At 43.7% G+C, this 16,400-nt stretch overlaps 1 protein-coding gene across 1 annotated transcript in view; it reads left to right on the forward strand.

Annotated features, from left to right (window-relative positions):
- The window catches only part of HERC3 (HECT and RLD domain containing E3 ubiquitin protein ligase 3), a 112,024-nt gene that overhangs the window by 75,538 nt on the left and 20,086 nt on the right, over positions 1–16,400 (forward strand). The window contains exons 19-23 of the mRNA XM_032767485.2: positions 616–759; positions 3,731–3,897; positions 5,144–5,210; positions 7,121–7,203; positions 15,536–15,719. Coding sequence (XP_032623376.1) covers positions 616–759; positions 3,731–3,897; positions 5,144–5,210; positions 7,121–7,203; positions 15,536–15,719 — 645 coding nt within the window. The remainder of the gene's footprint in view (positions 1–615; positions 760–3,730; positions 3,898–5,143; positions 5,211–7,120; positions 7,204–15,535; positions 15,720–16,400) is intronic.

Raw genomic sequence — 16,400 nt, forward strand, 5'->3', positions numbered from 1 at the left:
GATGGTAACCATCTCTGCTACCTTGCAAAGGCAAATGAATGCTGCTGTGTAGCACTGCAGTACCGCCTCTGTCAGCAGCATCCAGTACACATACGGTGACAGTGACAAAAGGCAAAACGGGCTCCATGGTTGCCATGCTATGGCATCTGCCAGGGCAATCCAGGGAAAAAGGGTGCGAAATGATTGTCTGCCGTTGCTTTCACGGAGGAAGGATTGAGTGACGACATTTACTCAGAATCACCTGCGACACTGTTTTTGCATTGGGATCTCAACCCAGAATTCCAATGGGCAGGGGAGACTGCGGGAACTATGGGATAGCTACGGGATAGCTACCCACAGTGTAATGCTACGGAAATCAACGCTAGTCTCAGTACATGGACACACACCACTGAATTAATGTGCTTAGTGTGGCCGTGTGCGCTCGACTTTATACAATCTGTTTTACAAAGCCGGTTTATATAAAATCGGAATAATTCCATAGTGTAGACATACCCCCACTGTTGAAGTCAGCTTTGTATGCTACAGTTATTAATTTGCATGACCTGTGATTAAATCGGATGCCTCTAATCTACAGTCACAATCGGTATCCTGATCAGTTACCTGTTTTCACGGCAGGTGATCTTTGATGGCGAGGAGGCTGTTGATGCTGGAGGGGTCACAAAGGAATTCTTTCTCTTGTTGCTAAAAGAACTCCTGAATCCCATCTATGGAATGTTCACCTACTATCCAGAATCGAACCTGCTGTGGTTTTCAGATACGGTGAGTCACTGACCTGTGTGCGTTGTTTGCACACACGTGCTACATTGAAGTTAATGACAAAAGCTATGTGAGAGAAAGTCAGCTTCCTCTCGTTTTTTTTTCCAGGATGCTCCACACTTATCAATTAGCAATTGGATGGGATGTATTCATTGCTTGATTACATAGTTTGGCGTCTCAGCTATAAACTGGGGATGTACAAAATCAGACTTCTAATCCAATTTAAATTTCTGTGCATCCCCTGCTCTTCACATGATCATAATCAATTCACTACAATATCACTGTACAATAATGTACAGTGTCACGGAGCCATGATCTAATCATTAAAATAGCACAGTTACTCTGACTTGCCTACCTCTGCAAACAGTGTTTTGAGTGATGTGGAATGACTGTCAGGTATTATTATACAAGAGACGGTTCACTCTCTCTTCTTGACCGCAAAATTGACAATTGCATTGTTGGGTAGTTCTAGTATGTGTGGTGCTTTAAAATAATCTGATTACACTGCTCTACAGCCAAAATGCTTCTGAAACAAAGGTAGTCAAACTTTACTAATGCTGGGTCACTGAGAACAAAAATGATGCTTAAAATTGTTGATTGGCTCTAGTCTAGCTGTTGGGCTCAAGACTACAGCAGTGGAATCTCCTGGCAGGTGGTGATAGGGTTTCCATGTTCCGTGACCGTCAAAAGGATCTTGTCCCATTCTTCTTCGTGGAAGGTGATCTTGTAGCGCAACAGCATCGATGGTGTGATGGCAGCCCTCAACATCGTCACAATCCAGATCAGTGGAGACTGTTCATTGATCATCGAAGACGAAGTCTTAAGCTGTTTTGCTGCATAATGGCAATGTTTTGCCATCAATTCCAGTTGGTCATGCATTCCATAGAAGGAAACCTATGACAACATGAAACAACTTTTGAGGTGCATAACTATGACCACATCAGGGCAGCTTTGTGGCGATTTGAAGGTTGTTGCTCTCTTGCTTGGTCTGCAGACTGGATACACAAAGTACTGCTGTTTTCTCTGCGAATGGGATAGTCGTGCAAGAGATTCCACACATCAAAGAAAGATTGGCCACACACCGAACAGTCATTGGAGCCTGGGAGGAAAAGTGTTCAGCATCCACCACTTGTGTTGAATCAAGGAAGATTTTGTACCACCCTTACACATCAAGCTGGGTCTGATGAAGAACTTTATCAAGGCCATGACAAAAACACACAAGCCTTCAAGTAAGCCTCTGTAGAAAATTCCAAGGTTAAGTGAAGCTAAGATAAAGGAAGGTGTTTGTTGGTCCTCAGATTCGTGAACTTCTTCGAGATGATGCATTTGACCATGCACTGCGTGGCAAGGAAAAGACGGCATGGAAAGCCTTCAGTTAGTGGCAATAAATTTTCTCGGAAAACAACAAGGCAGACAACTACAGGTTGTTGGTGGAAAACCTCCTCAAGGCATACAAAAGCCTTGGTTGCAACATGTCACTAAAGATACATTTTTTGCACACTCATCTAGATTTTTTCCCACGAACTGCGGAGCAGTGAGCGACGAGCACGGCGAGCGATTTCACCAGGACATTGCAACAATGGAGAAACGCTATCAGGGCAAATGGAGCCCATCAATGCTTGCAGACTATTGCTGGACAGTGACAAGAGATGCTCCATTTAATGAATACAAGAGACAAGCCAAGAAGCGCCGAGTAGACACTGAATAGGACTAAACTATGTACATAATAGTTTTTTGCCTTTTGTTTCATAATAAATTTTATTTTATAACCCTTTTGCTGATTTTAAAGTGTTACATAAACAGGACAGGTGAAATATTATCATGTAAAGCAACCATAAACACATGAAAAGACCTAGGTTTACAATTTATGATTAAAACTCTACGATCTACACACATACATAGATAGACATAAAATGTAAAAACTTAAATATCTTAGAAACAGTAGCCAATCAGTTGTTTTAATTGTCATATTTGAATTCAGCACATCAAAATACATAATAAATACCACATTTTATCTCTGAAGCAAACGACTTCTCAAAAATTGTAGACCAGTGTTATTTTTAAACTTGAAATTTTACAAGTGAGAAAACAGCACATTACATTTTGTAACCCACAAATAACATTACACTGCAATTGTTAACATTAACATTGTGAAAATAGCAGATCAGACGGTGGTAAGAATAATTGTAGTATACACATGAAAACGTCTCATTCAAATGGTTGCAAAGTTTAAAAAATATGTGCAACGCTATTTTCACTGACGCACAAATCTCAAACCAAACAGCAATGAAGATGGACGTGAAATCCAGCAATAGCTACTTGTGTGCTCCTGAACAACAGTGCAGTTATGCATGACTTTTAAATGAAAAGAGGCTTTGTTGTTTGGATTGAAACATTGTCCTGCAGTATTTGGAATGGAAATGTGGCCTGGGAACCTGGCTCTGCTTTTGTTAGGATCCAACTAGAGGGATGTGCAAAAGGCATAATAGATTAAAAGTAATTCGACTGGAACAATCTAAGGTGGTGATTCGGCTGAGGCTCCAGTCCTGCCGTGAGCTCTGTGTGGACTGGGGGTTCTGCTCACAGGATTGGAGCCTACAAGTGATATTTTTACATCTGTCCTCTTGAATATCTGGGGCCAGTTCATTAACAATAAAATTATTAATAATGATTTACAGTACCATTTACTGGGTGGAAGGTGTCCAAACAGTCTAGGAGCACAGTCTCGGCTCTGAGACGCTCACAGTTGAAGGCTAGATTTTCAAAAGAGCTCAGCTTCCGTTGAGGCAACCAACTGCAGGGACTGCATTTTCAGACAGGCCCCACATCTCTGGGAGCTGCTTGGGGGCTGAAAGTCTGAGTCCAAATCGTGATGCTGCAATATGTGTATATCTGCAGGGGGAAGATACATTGTCGTTCCATGAAGCTGCACAATGAATGTTGTTCTAACTGTGACTTCTCTGTGTGTTTGAAGTGTTTTGTAGAGCACAACTGGTTTCACTTGATCGGCATAGTATGTGGACTTGCTATATACAACTTCACTGTGGTAGATCTCCATTTCCCGTTGGCCTTGTACAAAAAGTTATTGAATGTGAAGCCCTGCTTGGAAGACTTAAAGGAGCTGTCCCCTACAGAAGGAAGGTATAATGCTGAAGGACTATCTAGGCTGCTGCTCTGACTTCTTCCCCTTCCAGTCCCCACAAGGTGTTCATCTGAGAACAACGTATGTTAAACTGGTTAATGTTAGTTAAATAAATCACCTGCTGACTTGATCAAGTAGTTCATTCTAGGGGCCCTGATCCACCAAAGTGCTTAAGTACATGTTTATTCTAAGCACCCGAGGGGTCCCATTGAAATCAGTGTTCCCCCTCGCGTGCATAAGTGGCTGACTGAATCTGGACCAGAGTGGAGCAGAGTCATGGGGGAGGCTACTTGTCTTTTTGAGCTTTGAGCGGCCATGTAGGCATGTAGTGGGCTGTAGGTGGGGGTTCAAGAGATCTGGGTTCTAGTCCCCACTCTGCTGATGACCTGCTTGGTGACCTTGGACAAGTGACATCGCCTCTCTCTGCCTCTGTTTCCCTTTTCCAACCTTGGTCTGACTTATCAGTTAAGACTGTAAATTCTCCTCCATACAAGTTCTGTCATCTGTTCATTGCTTGGCCTGATGGGGCTCTGATTTCTGTCGGAGCCACTGTGAGCAACCGTGACGATAACCGGCTAGAAAGGCAGTCAAATGTTCAGGAGGAATGGCTTCTGAACACAAGAAAACTGAAGAGTTACTCCCCGAGCATTGTTTTTTCCTAGCTCTGATAGGTTGCAAGGTTCCGGTCACATGAGATTCTTGGTCTGATTATCATCTGACATTGATTGCTATGTGATTTTTTTTTTTTTTTTTTTTAGTTCAGAGTTGAACAGTGTTTAAAAAAAGAATTGATGAGTCAAAGCGAGGGGCCAGGAAGATACAGGAGTCCTGCAACCACGTTTTGGGAGACATCAATGGGACTCTTAAAAAAGGGGGCTGTGGATGTGCCCTGCCCTTCTGCAGCCCTCACACCTATCTTGTGATCCTTCAGAGCTAGAAATTGAATGCTTTTTCCAAGTACTGGGCCACCAAACAGGATCCTTGTTCTTGTCAGACACAGATTAGATTGAGAATTTGTAGTGCAGCATTTATTCTATGTATAACAAAGCATACGTGTATATGGGAATGCAGGTCATTTTGCTCCTTTACGCAACCCAGAATTTCTCTCTATCTTGTCCTGTTACTCTGACTTACATTATTTACTTTCACTGCTGGGGTTTTTCCTTTAAACATAAAGCACAGACAGTATTGCCTCTTTGATGTCTGATTTGTCTCCTTCTCCTCCCTCCCCTGCCTATCTCATAGGAGTCTTCAGCAGCTTTTAGATTATCCTGGGAATGATGTAGAAGAAACCTTCTGCTTGAACTTTACAGTAAGGCAAATTCATACCATTTCTCAGTGATGTGATTTGTTGTGTGGGTGTCTGCAGAGTCCATAGACATGCATGGGTGCTGTGGGTTACATCCAAACATGCCCATAAAATACATGCTGTATATTGCAGAAGTGTTAAACTTCCTTGCGGGTATTCTACTGTTCTTGTGTATATGGTCAAGAAGACTGCTCTGCTAAGTGGATTAAGGGGGTACAGTTTTCAAAAGTGCCCAACTCCCATTTTCAGAAATGACCTAGGCACTTAGGAACCTGTGTCTCAGTCACTTTCAGTGAGATGTAGGCTCCAAAGTCCCTTTTGAAAATGGGACTTAGTCTCCAAAGTCACTTGGTTGCTTTTGAAAATGTTACCCCATACCCATCTTTTTTTCCCCGCTTCCCGTAGACTTTAAGGTCAGAAGGGACCATAATGATCATCTAGTCTGACCTCCTGCACACTTCTATCATTCTGTTATTGGTAAACAGTGTAGACTTCTTTTGCGACTTCAAACATTTACAGTGAATAATATTTTACTATTGTGTCAGACCTTCTTTGAAACCAAATGCTGCACTATATCACTAGGACACTAGCTTTGGCAGACTGAAATAGTGAGACTCCAAAAGATTTTCTCCCGGCCAGTAAATGCAATCGATAGCCTCTGCAGTGGGGTGGAAGTCCACGAGAGTCTCTCTGGTTTCTTTGCCTGGTCACTCAGTCTGAAGACGTGCGCCCAGAGGCACCTCTCTTATTTCAAAGTTACAATACGCTGGCAGGCATCAGGCTGAAATGGTCTCACCTGGAACAGGATGTTCTGGGTAGGCCCTAACTTTACAAGTAGGTGCTTATCACCTTCCTGTTTTATACAGAGGAGTGTCTGGGATGGAGATGAATGCATTAGTCCAACATCTGAGCACACCTGTTACTAGCAAGAAGACACGAAAGCTCCTTTCCCAAGGGGCTCTGATATGAGCTGATATGGCCAGGTATTGGGTTGAGTATTGTGAAGAAATCCTTCCCACCTCAGTGTGCTCTTAGAAGGCTATACTTCATCTTGTTTGATAGGGGAGGGCTTTTAAAACAAAGCTGTCTTATAAATCTTGGCTCTAGAGCGAACCGGTTCTGGGTCTAATACAGCCACACACAGGTCTGTGCTACCGTTCAGGGTGAGGTCAGGAGGCGATAGCACTGATCGCATCCGCCTATAAAATGAACAGTTAAAATAACCTTATATAACTTCCCCCAAGCACTTTTGTGCCTGGTTTCAGGCAAAAGGACATCTTTACTGCTGTGCTGATGCCTTGAAATGGATTCATCATTTTCCCCAAATGGTCTGAAGGAGATCTGTTTTGTGGCTCATTTGTGCTGGCTGGCTAAAAATCTGGCCCATAATATTTTATCTATGAGACACTGTAAAATAATAGAAATATGTATGGAGTGCCTATGTACTGCTGGCATTCTAGCTCTGTTATGAACACAGACAAAAGTAGCACATCTGACTTATCAAATAGTCTGGTAATCTATTAATGGAGCATCCTGCATTGCCATTATTCAAAGGGGACTTTGTTGGTGCCAATACACTTGGCATTGATTAAATATAATTTTTAGCGATTATCAATCTCTTGTTTTTCAACGTGCAGTTGGTTCTCTTCCAGGTTTGCATTTGGCCTTGATTGCAAATCATGATCTAAGAGCAAATGTTGAGTATGAAAAATGATGCAAGTATAGAAGGGTGTCTGCGTATTTTTTTTATTCTCTCTAACTCGTTGTATCTGTTTTTCCAGCCTCCTTCCCTCGCCCTTTGTGTCAGTAGCTACGCAGTTTACCTGGAGCGAGTAAAAGAATCCTGCACCCATTCTGCAAGCTTGTAAGGTGACACACAGAATGGAAAAACAATCTATTTTGTTTTAACATAGATATGCAGAGAAAGCTATGGCGTGACAGAGCAGAAGAAGCTAATACCAGAAGGAGACAAAATTACTGTGCAGAAGGACAACAGGTGAGTTACAATAATTGAGAAGCCATGGCAACTGAAATGTTTTTTTGGTGATGCCCTACGTCAGTGGGTACCTGGGTGTTAATGAACTGAGATGGGATAGATAAGTTAACACAGGGGAAATGTCGGACCAGACTTTGAAAAGATGTCAGGACCCAGTAGGTCCCATTTCGGCACTTAAGTCCCAGATTTTTAAAAGAGCTTAACTTCGTACCACCCATTGTTAAGGCCTGGTGCACGCCCCTCACCCCACCTCACCTGCATTCTCCCTATAAGGCCCTATCCATCACTTGAGCCCTTAATGCAGCTGCTAATCTCCCTTTGCAACTGATTATGGGGGAGACCAAATCCGAAAACACACCTCAAGACTGGAACAGAAGACATAGACATCCATATAAATGGCCCTTCCTAAGGCCTGAGCCAAAGATGACACTCAAAATCATCCGTTCCTGGGTGGAGGGATTCTCTGCAGAGAAGGCTGCCATTCTGCCTGGTACAGAAGCAGACATCATATGCCTGCAAGAGAGAGAGAGAATAGCCCCAAACATCCCTGGCATGCATATAGGTACGAATGCTGAATGCAACATTTATGGCAGTACAATACTTGCATGTGATAAAAGGCTGATGAAGAACACTTGTGAAAGACCATAGTATCATGGCTGAACATGACCAAATCGTAGTAGTTTCTGTTACATGTGAACTTCCACTTGACAGAAGAAACATGCCTTTTCATAGGTGACCAACAGTCACTGGACCATCTGGGGACACTCCAGCAATGACAACTGTGGGGAAGAAGTTGGTAAGTGGGCAGCAACAAACAACCTGACTGCTGTATGACCTCCCAAGACTAATGTTCCTTCCAAAGTGCATGATGGGACAAGGGGATATTTCTAGCTCTTGCCACTTCTGAAAATGCAGGTAACTTCAGAAGGGAGGTCATGGCAGCAATCCCAAGATCGTGGCATAGACCAGTGCAAGTCACAATAGAGGCTGCAGTACAACCCAGGAAAACAAAGCACCTGCCGAGATCCAACCTCACAAAGGCTGATTGGTAAGACTTTACCTCTGAATTGGATGAATCCATCTGTATTAGTACTCTGATACACAAGAACTCTGGAGAATTTGTCTTGCTGGTGTGGAAGATTGCCCAAAGAACATCTCGAGGGGATTTGGACATTATATGTGTGGTCTTTCAGAAGAAACCCACCAACAAGATAAAAGATATTCAGAATTGGCGACTCGATGAAGAAACCATTGGGCTTGGGGAAATGCTTGTGAGAGAGATGAGAAAGGAGTGATGCAACTGCTGGAGGTAGATGGTTGAAACAACAAACCTATGGCACAATAATAAAAAAGCATGAACCACCCTTCACAAGCTGAACCCAGATGGACAACAACCAAAGCACATTGCCACAGTCTGTTCCAACCAAGTGACACACCAACTCATCCTAAATGGGAACCGAGCCCACAAAGCACAGCGTGAAACAAAACAAATCAAGTGGGAGCCTCACTCACTCCTCACAGAAAGCAAAGTCCACAGTGAGCAGCTCAATACTGAGGAGCTCATGATAGCTATGAAAACTCTGAAATGTGTAAAGGCAGCTGGATGTTACGGTGCATCTAATGAACTATTACTACACCTAGGACACAAGAGCACAGAAGTATCTACCTGCTTGTTTTAACTCTCTTGTATGGAGATAGTGCAGATACCCAGACTGTGGAGACATATCAAAGTGGTTGCACTACTCAGACCACGTAAAGATGTTAACCATGCAAAGATTACTGTATCCTTACTGTATTACCAGTATCCTTATTTTGCTCAACCTACAAGCTATATGAGCTGATGAATATAACTAGAATAGTTTAGCTGAAGGGCAACTGCTTGATGACCAAGCTGATTTCTGCCCAGGATGTTTACACTGTGACCAAGTTGTAAACCTAACTCAATAAATCGAAGATGGCTTTGAAGCCTGCAGAATAATAGAGGTAGTGTTTTATAGGTCTGTCAGCTGCTTATGACACTGTAAACCATTGTTCACATCTTCTGAAATTGGCAAGAATTTAGACCAATAATAAGATGGTCCAGGTCATCTCCTCTCTGCTCAAGATTTGATGTTTCTCTGTTGAGATGGATGATTAGAAAAGTAAATGGCGAACTCAGCAGAATGTGTTGCCCCAAAGTTCAGTTCTAGCACCCTTGCTGTTTAATGTCTACACTAGTTACCAACCGGAATTCCCCAGTGCGTAAAGATTTATTTATGCGGATGATCTTTGCATTGCCACCCAATCGGAGAGATATGACGACATCAGGCACATTTTAACTGACTCCCTGGGCATATGTCAAGAATACTATTGTGCGAGGTCCCTGAATGTTAGTTTTACCAAGATACAAGTAAAAGCAGCAGAGGATCCTGTGGCATCTTATAGACTAACAGACGTTTTGGAGCATGAGCTTTCGTGGGTGAATACCAACTTCGCCAGATGCATGTCATGGGTATTTACCCACGAAAGCTCATGCTCCAAAACGTCTGTTAGTCTATAAGGTGCCACAGGATCCTCTGCTGCTTTTACAGATCCAGACTAACACGGCTACCCCTCTGATACAAGATACAAGTGTGTGCCTTTCCTCTGAAACACCATCAGACCAAGAGAAAAATCCAGATATCGGGGATGGTACAATCTTTGAGCATTATAAATATCCATTGTACCTTGGGGGTCACATTAGACTGAATGTTGACATACAAAGATCACATTAAGAAGTTGAAAAAGGAAAGTGAACTCCAGGAACTGTGTACTTCAAAAAAATTGAGAATACAAAATAGGGAGCTGGTCCCAAAACACTCTGAACAACCAGTGTTACTGTGTGTTACTCACTTGAGCAGTTCTGTACACCATTATGGTCACATTTGAGCCATGCACACAAAATTGATACTGATTTCAGTCAATCCTGTGGGATCATCACAAGGACTTTGAAACTGGCTTGCGGTGATTGCACCACCATCAGTGAGCTCAATGCTTTCAGTAGGCAGACAAGAGAGACAAAAACAGATGCATGTTCCAAGACACTCATTGTATGGACACAATCCATCACCCAAGAGGCTGACGCCCAGAAAGAGCTGTGCCTCTGAAAATTCCTCACCACAAAATACCACAGTGGAAGGCTACAGAATTACAAAATGGTGAGAGAGGCTAATGATCCTGGAGAACCTGGCTCCTTCAGAACAACTACCGTCACGCACTGACGCAGAAGGAGAACTCTGGTATGCTCTAAACTGAGTAAGAGCTGGAGTGGCAAAGACTGGTGACAGTATGACCAAGTGGAAGCTGAGGAAGGACCCAAATATGAATGCAGAGAGCCTAGGCAAACACGTGAATACTGTCTAATGCAGTTCCCTCTGTCAACATCTTGCACCCCTGAGGTACTGTTTGAGATAAAATAACATCAGGTCTTGGTTATGGTTTTGGAGTTAGATGATGATGATGATGAGCTACTTATATAGTGTATAGGGCACTGAGTAGTCACTCCACAACTGGTGATTTTCACCCTTGAAGACTAATTTTGAGATTTTGCAGGACAGATACTGTACATGACAGTAAATTTACTGAATGAGGTTAAGACCAGCAGACTTACTGTTAATTGTTTGAAGTAGAAGCCATCTATATTTATGCATATCTGATACAGTGGGGTGTTGTTCAGGGGCCATAGGTGCTACCTAACACAAATAGTACTTAACTCCTTTCAACTTGAACCAGCTCCTTGGATTGGAAACAACACACCTACCTTCTTTCTTTTTTTCAGCTATTAAACTATTTTCTTCTCTCAATCCTGTAATCAGATTTTTACAAAAAACGTTTTTACTAGAAGTGGCACATAATTCTTTTTGTGATAGTGAAACAGTGTGATTCAGTGACTACTTGGTAGCATGTCTTGGGATTGGCATTGGCAATCTTCAGGAAGTTAGCAAACTTGACAAATTCCTTTTCTTCTAATCTGATTACTTAGAAAAGAGTTCTGATTGTTTCTCAAAGAGTTGGGAAGCAGAATCTGTAGCCCCAAGACTGGTGTAATGAAAGAGTCGTCTGCAGGGTGACCTAGTATACACTATAACAAACATCTTAGGGTATGTCATCACTACAGCAAAAGTGTGTTTTTTATCTGAAGATGACTTTGCCATTGTAAAATCCTAATGGAGACCAGGTGCAGTAGTGTTTATCTCCAAGTAACTAACTGAGGTCAACCCTGGGTGGTTGTGCTGTAGGGTATACCTAGCTCCATTTCACTGAAGTAAAAAAAAAAAAAAAATCCATGCATTTTCTCCACTGGGATGTAAATAATGCACCTTTCTGCAGTGAAGACAAAACCTTAAGACACATCTGCCCTGGGGAAAGAAGTGTATATGTTAGCTTAGCCTAGGGTAAACCACAAATGTTTGTAGCCTGGAACAAACATTTGGGGAGTGTCCAGTTTAGTCTTTGCAAATGTGTTAATGAACTGAAAGTTGAAAAACTTTAGAGAAGGAGGAGCTTAGGCTAGACTTTAGCTCAATCAGTTTAGCAAATGCAGAAGTAGAACTGTTTTCTCTTGACTAAATTCTGAAGGTACAGATTGTGCTAGCAAACCTGAGCTAGCATCTAAATTCTAGTCTAGCCAAAGCGTAGCTGGCCACCCACAGTCACCTGTCATCACCCCTGGTTAATTTGCCCCTTGAACTGTCCCTCGTTGTTGAACATTCATTTAGATCCACTTGTTTCCACCCTCCCAGGGTAAATAATACTACTTGCCCATTATTGTTCCAAATACCACACCAACATGCCCCTCGGAGTGCAGATGAAATGGGATTTGGTTAACTAGTGACTCTTCAGGGTTTCATTGCTTGATGATTTTTCCCTCCATTCCTCTGTGCTTTGGAGGCAGTGAGACAGATTTGCTGAATTTCCCTATCCCAATAACCTGCTGAATGCACACCCGTAGGTATTTCATACTTCAGTACCGCTTTCCTATTGGTATACTGGATAGGTGTATAATTTTAAAGAAAAGTAAACTGTGAAGCATCTGCAGCGTTCCCTTCTCAGAGTTGCCACGTAGGATTTTACATCAAAATGACAACGTTCCAGATAATGTTCATGTAAACAACTTCTTTTGAAGCCACGAGGGCAGAAAAGGGATGTTGGGCAACAGATCAGTGTTTAGTGTCTTGACATTGTCAGCGGGAATTTCCCCAAGGGCTCAGTCAAGTGTCAAGAAAACAGCAATAAAAGACGCACACTGGATAACAAAATTTCACTCCCCGTCCCCTTATTTCAGGTTTTCATGTCTCTGTCTGTTGTTTCCTTTCTTAATTTCTCATATTTCCCTTGCATATGCTACTCAAGAGCATATATAAGAATCTCTTTCTCCCACTCTTTGGGAGGTCACTGTTTTGTTTTGTGGTTGTGTTCTGCTTTCTGTCTATTGGACTTGGCTCCATTTCCTGACTTGCTTAGCAAATGAAGAATAGTGTGAACTGTTACCAAATGTCACGCAGAAACAACTGCTGGAAGAGTTTGGGGAAGTCACGTCCACCCACATCCCAAAGAGCAGCCCACAGACAAGCTTGAGGAGATCTCTTGGTTTGCCATGTTACTGTCGGGCTAATAATGTACTGAAAACAGCTTTAAAGGGAAATATTGCTGGGTCTTTGCATGAATAATGTTTGTGTGAAATTAGGCATTTGTGTAGTATTCTGGTCAAAGTGTAGTGTGGAGAGGGAGGAGGGTGGAGAATAAATGTGCCCTTAGCAAGAGGTGGAGGAGTCATCATGATGCCTGGCGCAAGATTCTGGCTTTTGGTGCCAAAGGCTACAGGACATTGTGTTTTATTCCAGTATTGTTCTTGACCACTCCCAAAGCAAAACAGTGTAGTTCTTGTAGGCCAGGAGAAGCCAGCTACTTCTTGCCAAGCTCTCTCAGGGTTGGTCTGCGTAGTTTTTTGCACCAATTGAATGCTGAGAAAACCATTTTACTCAAATTGGTATAACCCCTTTGTTGTGTGGACCCAGTTATACCCTATCAAGGTGCTTATAACAGGCTATACCCTTATAAGCACATTTACACCAGTATAACTGCATCCACAGTAGGGCCGTGCCACTTTAACTCCATCGGCAGCGGGCTGCACTCAGCTGCGTTCAGACAACACATGGAAGGTGTGACTATCTCCTCCATGAATGGAAAATCAAAGAATCAACAAATTGTGTCCCACCACGGACAACTATCCCATTCACATGTACAGTGTGGGACCCATCCAGCTATCCACAAAAGCATCAGAGTTGCTTTTGACTCTCAAGATTCAACTATACTCCCAGCCAATTGCTTTTCAACTGCCATCTGAAAGAAGAGGATGACTGCATTGGGTTGTTTACCAATTTAGTAAGCTGGAGCAAAAACTGTGTGTAGAAATACCCTAATATTTTATTCTAATCCAGGGATTGGCAACCTTCGGCATGCAGCCCATCAGCGAGACATTTTGTTTACGTTGACCATCTGCAGGCAGGTCCCCACACACCTCCCAGTGACCGCGGTTCACTGTTCCTGACCAATGGGAGCTGTGGGAAGTGGTGCGGGCCACAGGGATGTACTGGCTGCTGCTTCCCACAGGTCCCATTGGCTGGGAATGGCAAACTGCAGCCACTGGGGACTGTGGGGGGCTGTGCCTGCGGACAGTCAACATAAACAAAATGTCTCACGGCCCTCCAGTGGATTACCTTGACGGGCCATGTGCTGAAGGTTGCCGACCCCAGTCCTAATCTTTCCTAGATGAGCCTTCTCTTAACTTAATCCTTATGTAGAAACTGTGGCACCCTCTACTGGCAGTCTCCAATATTGCATGAGTTCACTTAACCGTATTTGCATCTTTTAAATGAAGAAAGTCTCATATGCATTTGTAGGAATAAACACTTCAACTGAGTCACTTCTTTCACCCTGCCGGCCCTCTGTGTAAATTAGAGCAACGTCAGAGCTGACTTAAATTTCAATTCTGCTTCTCAGGGCCCCCTATGAATTCTTAAAAAGTCAGAAATTGCTGTAGCATGAGGCACTTGATCCACAACACCCTCCTGCCCTCGGCTCACCTACTTCTTCCTCCATCCTGCCCTCAGCGTACCCCATACATTAGGGGTGGAAGCAGGGCTGGCATACAGCTCTGACACCATTTCTCCATTGACCATGGATGCCCTTGTGCCAAGGATATTCTCAGGGAGTAATTTCTAGAGCTTTCCGAGGTCCTTTACACTGCCAGAATGGTGTAATGAGATCTTAGTGTAACTAAGAATCAGGTCCTTTGCCTTTTGCTGCTTTCTGTCTGTTACTCAGGTTAGCTGTTACTGGGAGGTATCTGGCTCTAGAATGTCCTTGTATCTTTTTCCTTCACAGCCCTCAGCACACACAGCACCTGTGTTAATGGGAAAGAGAGGGAAGTTATTGTAGGTTTAGACCAAGACTTCCTAAATTGTCCCTCCAGTTTAGGCTCTTCTGAAGTGCTGAGCACCCTGCAGTTGCCAGTGAGCTCTGTCCAGCAGGTGCCTGAATATAGACTCCTTAGGCTCTTCTTCTTGAAAATCTTGGCCCTGGTCTCTGTCTCTTTGGTCTCACTCAGAGTCCTGAGGAGAGCATCAACTCAGGGCCTCAGGAAGCAGCAGGTCAGTGCAGAGAAAGCAGGAAATGCTGTGCTGAGTGATCGCCCCCTCTCAACCCTGTTCCCTAGTCACTTTAATGGATGGCTGAAAGGAGCAGTAAGTTATTTCATGCACGTCTTAAACATAGGGCTGGGAGAGCTCTGCTAGGGGCTGGTGTGTCCTATGGAGGCCTAATGCTGACTTCTGCTTTAGTGGAATATCAGCTGTAATGTGTACAGCCAGGAAAAGGACTCCACACCTCAGCAGCTCACAAAAGCTCAGCTGACTCCTAGCCCTCGATGCTCTGGGCATCTGGATGCTCTGCCCTTGAGTGGGTCTGTATTCATAATGCGCAGCATGTGGTATCTGAAGAGCTCTCCACTGCCATTGGGTCAAACAGGCCCCTGGTGCCACTTGCTCTTTGACTCTTTACGCTCATGTGTCCTGTTACCGGGTAGGCCTTGAGACATGGGGCGGACTGGAAGCATTTCACTCCAGCCTCCTGAGCAGCATGTCCATTTTGTTCATAATACACAGGAGTCCCCTTTTTAAACCTGGCTGAGCGTGTGTGTCCCTATAGCTTCCAGCCCACCGCGTGAACTGTCACTTCCTGACAGTTTTAATAAAACCCAACAATGTGAATAACAATCTTTTCTTTCTCTCCTCCCCTTCTCTCAATACACCAGGCAGGAATTTGTTGAGGCCTACTTGAATTACATCTTCAATCTCTCAGTCCATGAGTGGTATGTCTCTTTCTCCACCGGCTTCCTGAAGGTGTGTGGTGGGAAGGTCCTGGAGCTCTTCCAGCCCTCAGAGCTGAGGGCCATGATAGTAGGGAACAGCAACTACAACTGGGAGGAACTGGAAGAGGTAAGCTGCCGTGGGGCATCTTTTCTGTTTGTCTTGGTGGGCACAGAAACCAGTAAGGATGGTCCAGTGGTTAGGGCGCTAGGCTGGGACTCAGGAGACTGGTTCCTCAATCTGACACAGACTTTGTGTGCGACCTTGGGCTTGTCTCTCACTGTCTTAGTTCCACATCTGTAAACAGAGGGTAATAGCGCTGCCTGGCCTAAAAGTCAATGTTGGGAGGAGAAACCCGTTGAAGATTGTGAGATGCTCAGATATGATGGTAATAGGGGCCGCATTAGTACCTAGCAGATAGTTTATCATGTGGGTAGAATTAAGTATGTCTATGATCTGGACACTGGATGCCCACTGCTAAGGGTTGGGATAGAATAGAGCCTCGACCTCTTATGGGAACTTCCTCTTCTCTCCTCGCTGGAGCACCTTCTACTGAGTCCCTGAAAGTCATTATCGCCAGTAAGTTTTCCTGCCACTAACAAAGGCAGGCAGGAAGAGAAGGATTTGCACTATCTTTGTTTAGGGGTGAAGTCTGGATTCAGTGGAGGATATGAACACAGCATAGGTGGTCCCTCTCTCAGGGGGAAATTCACCCTGTGGCAGAGAGGGCAGGAGAAGGCCAAGAGCTGAAGTGGAACTTACGTAGTACACAGGGCTTATGCTGCTCCTCTTCATGAGAGTGAATTGTAC

Source organism: Chelonoidis abingdonii, chromosome 5, assembly GCF_003597395.2.
Source record: "Chelonoidis abingdonii isolate Lonesome George chromosome 5, CheloAbing_2.0, whole genome shotgun sequence".
NCBI lineage: Eukaryota > Metazoa > Chordata > Testudines > Testudinidae > Chelonoidis > Chelonoidis abingdonii.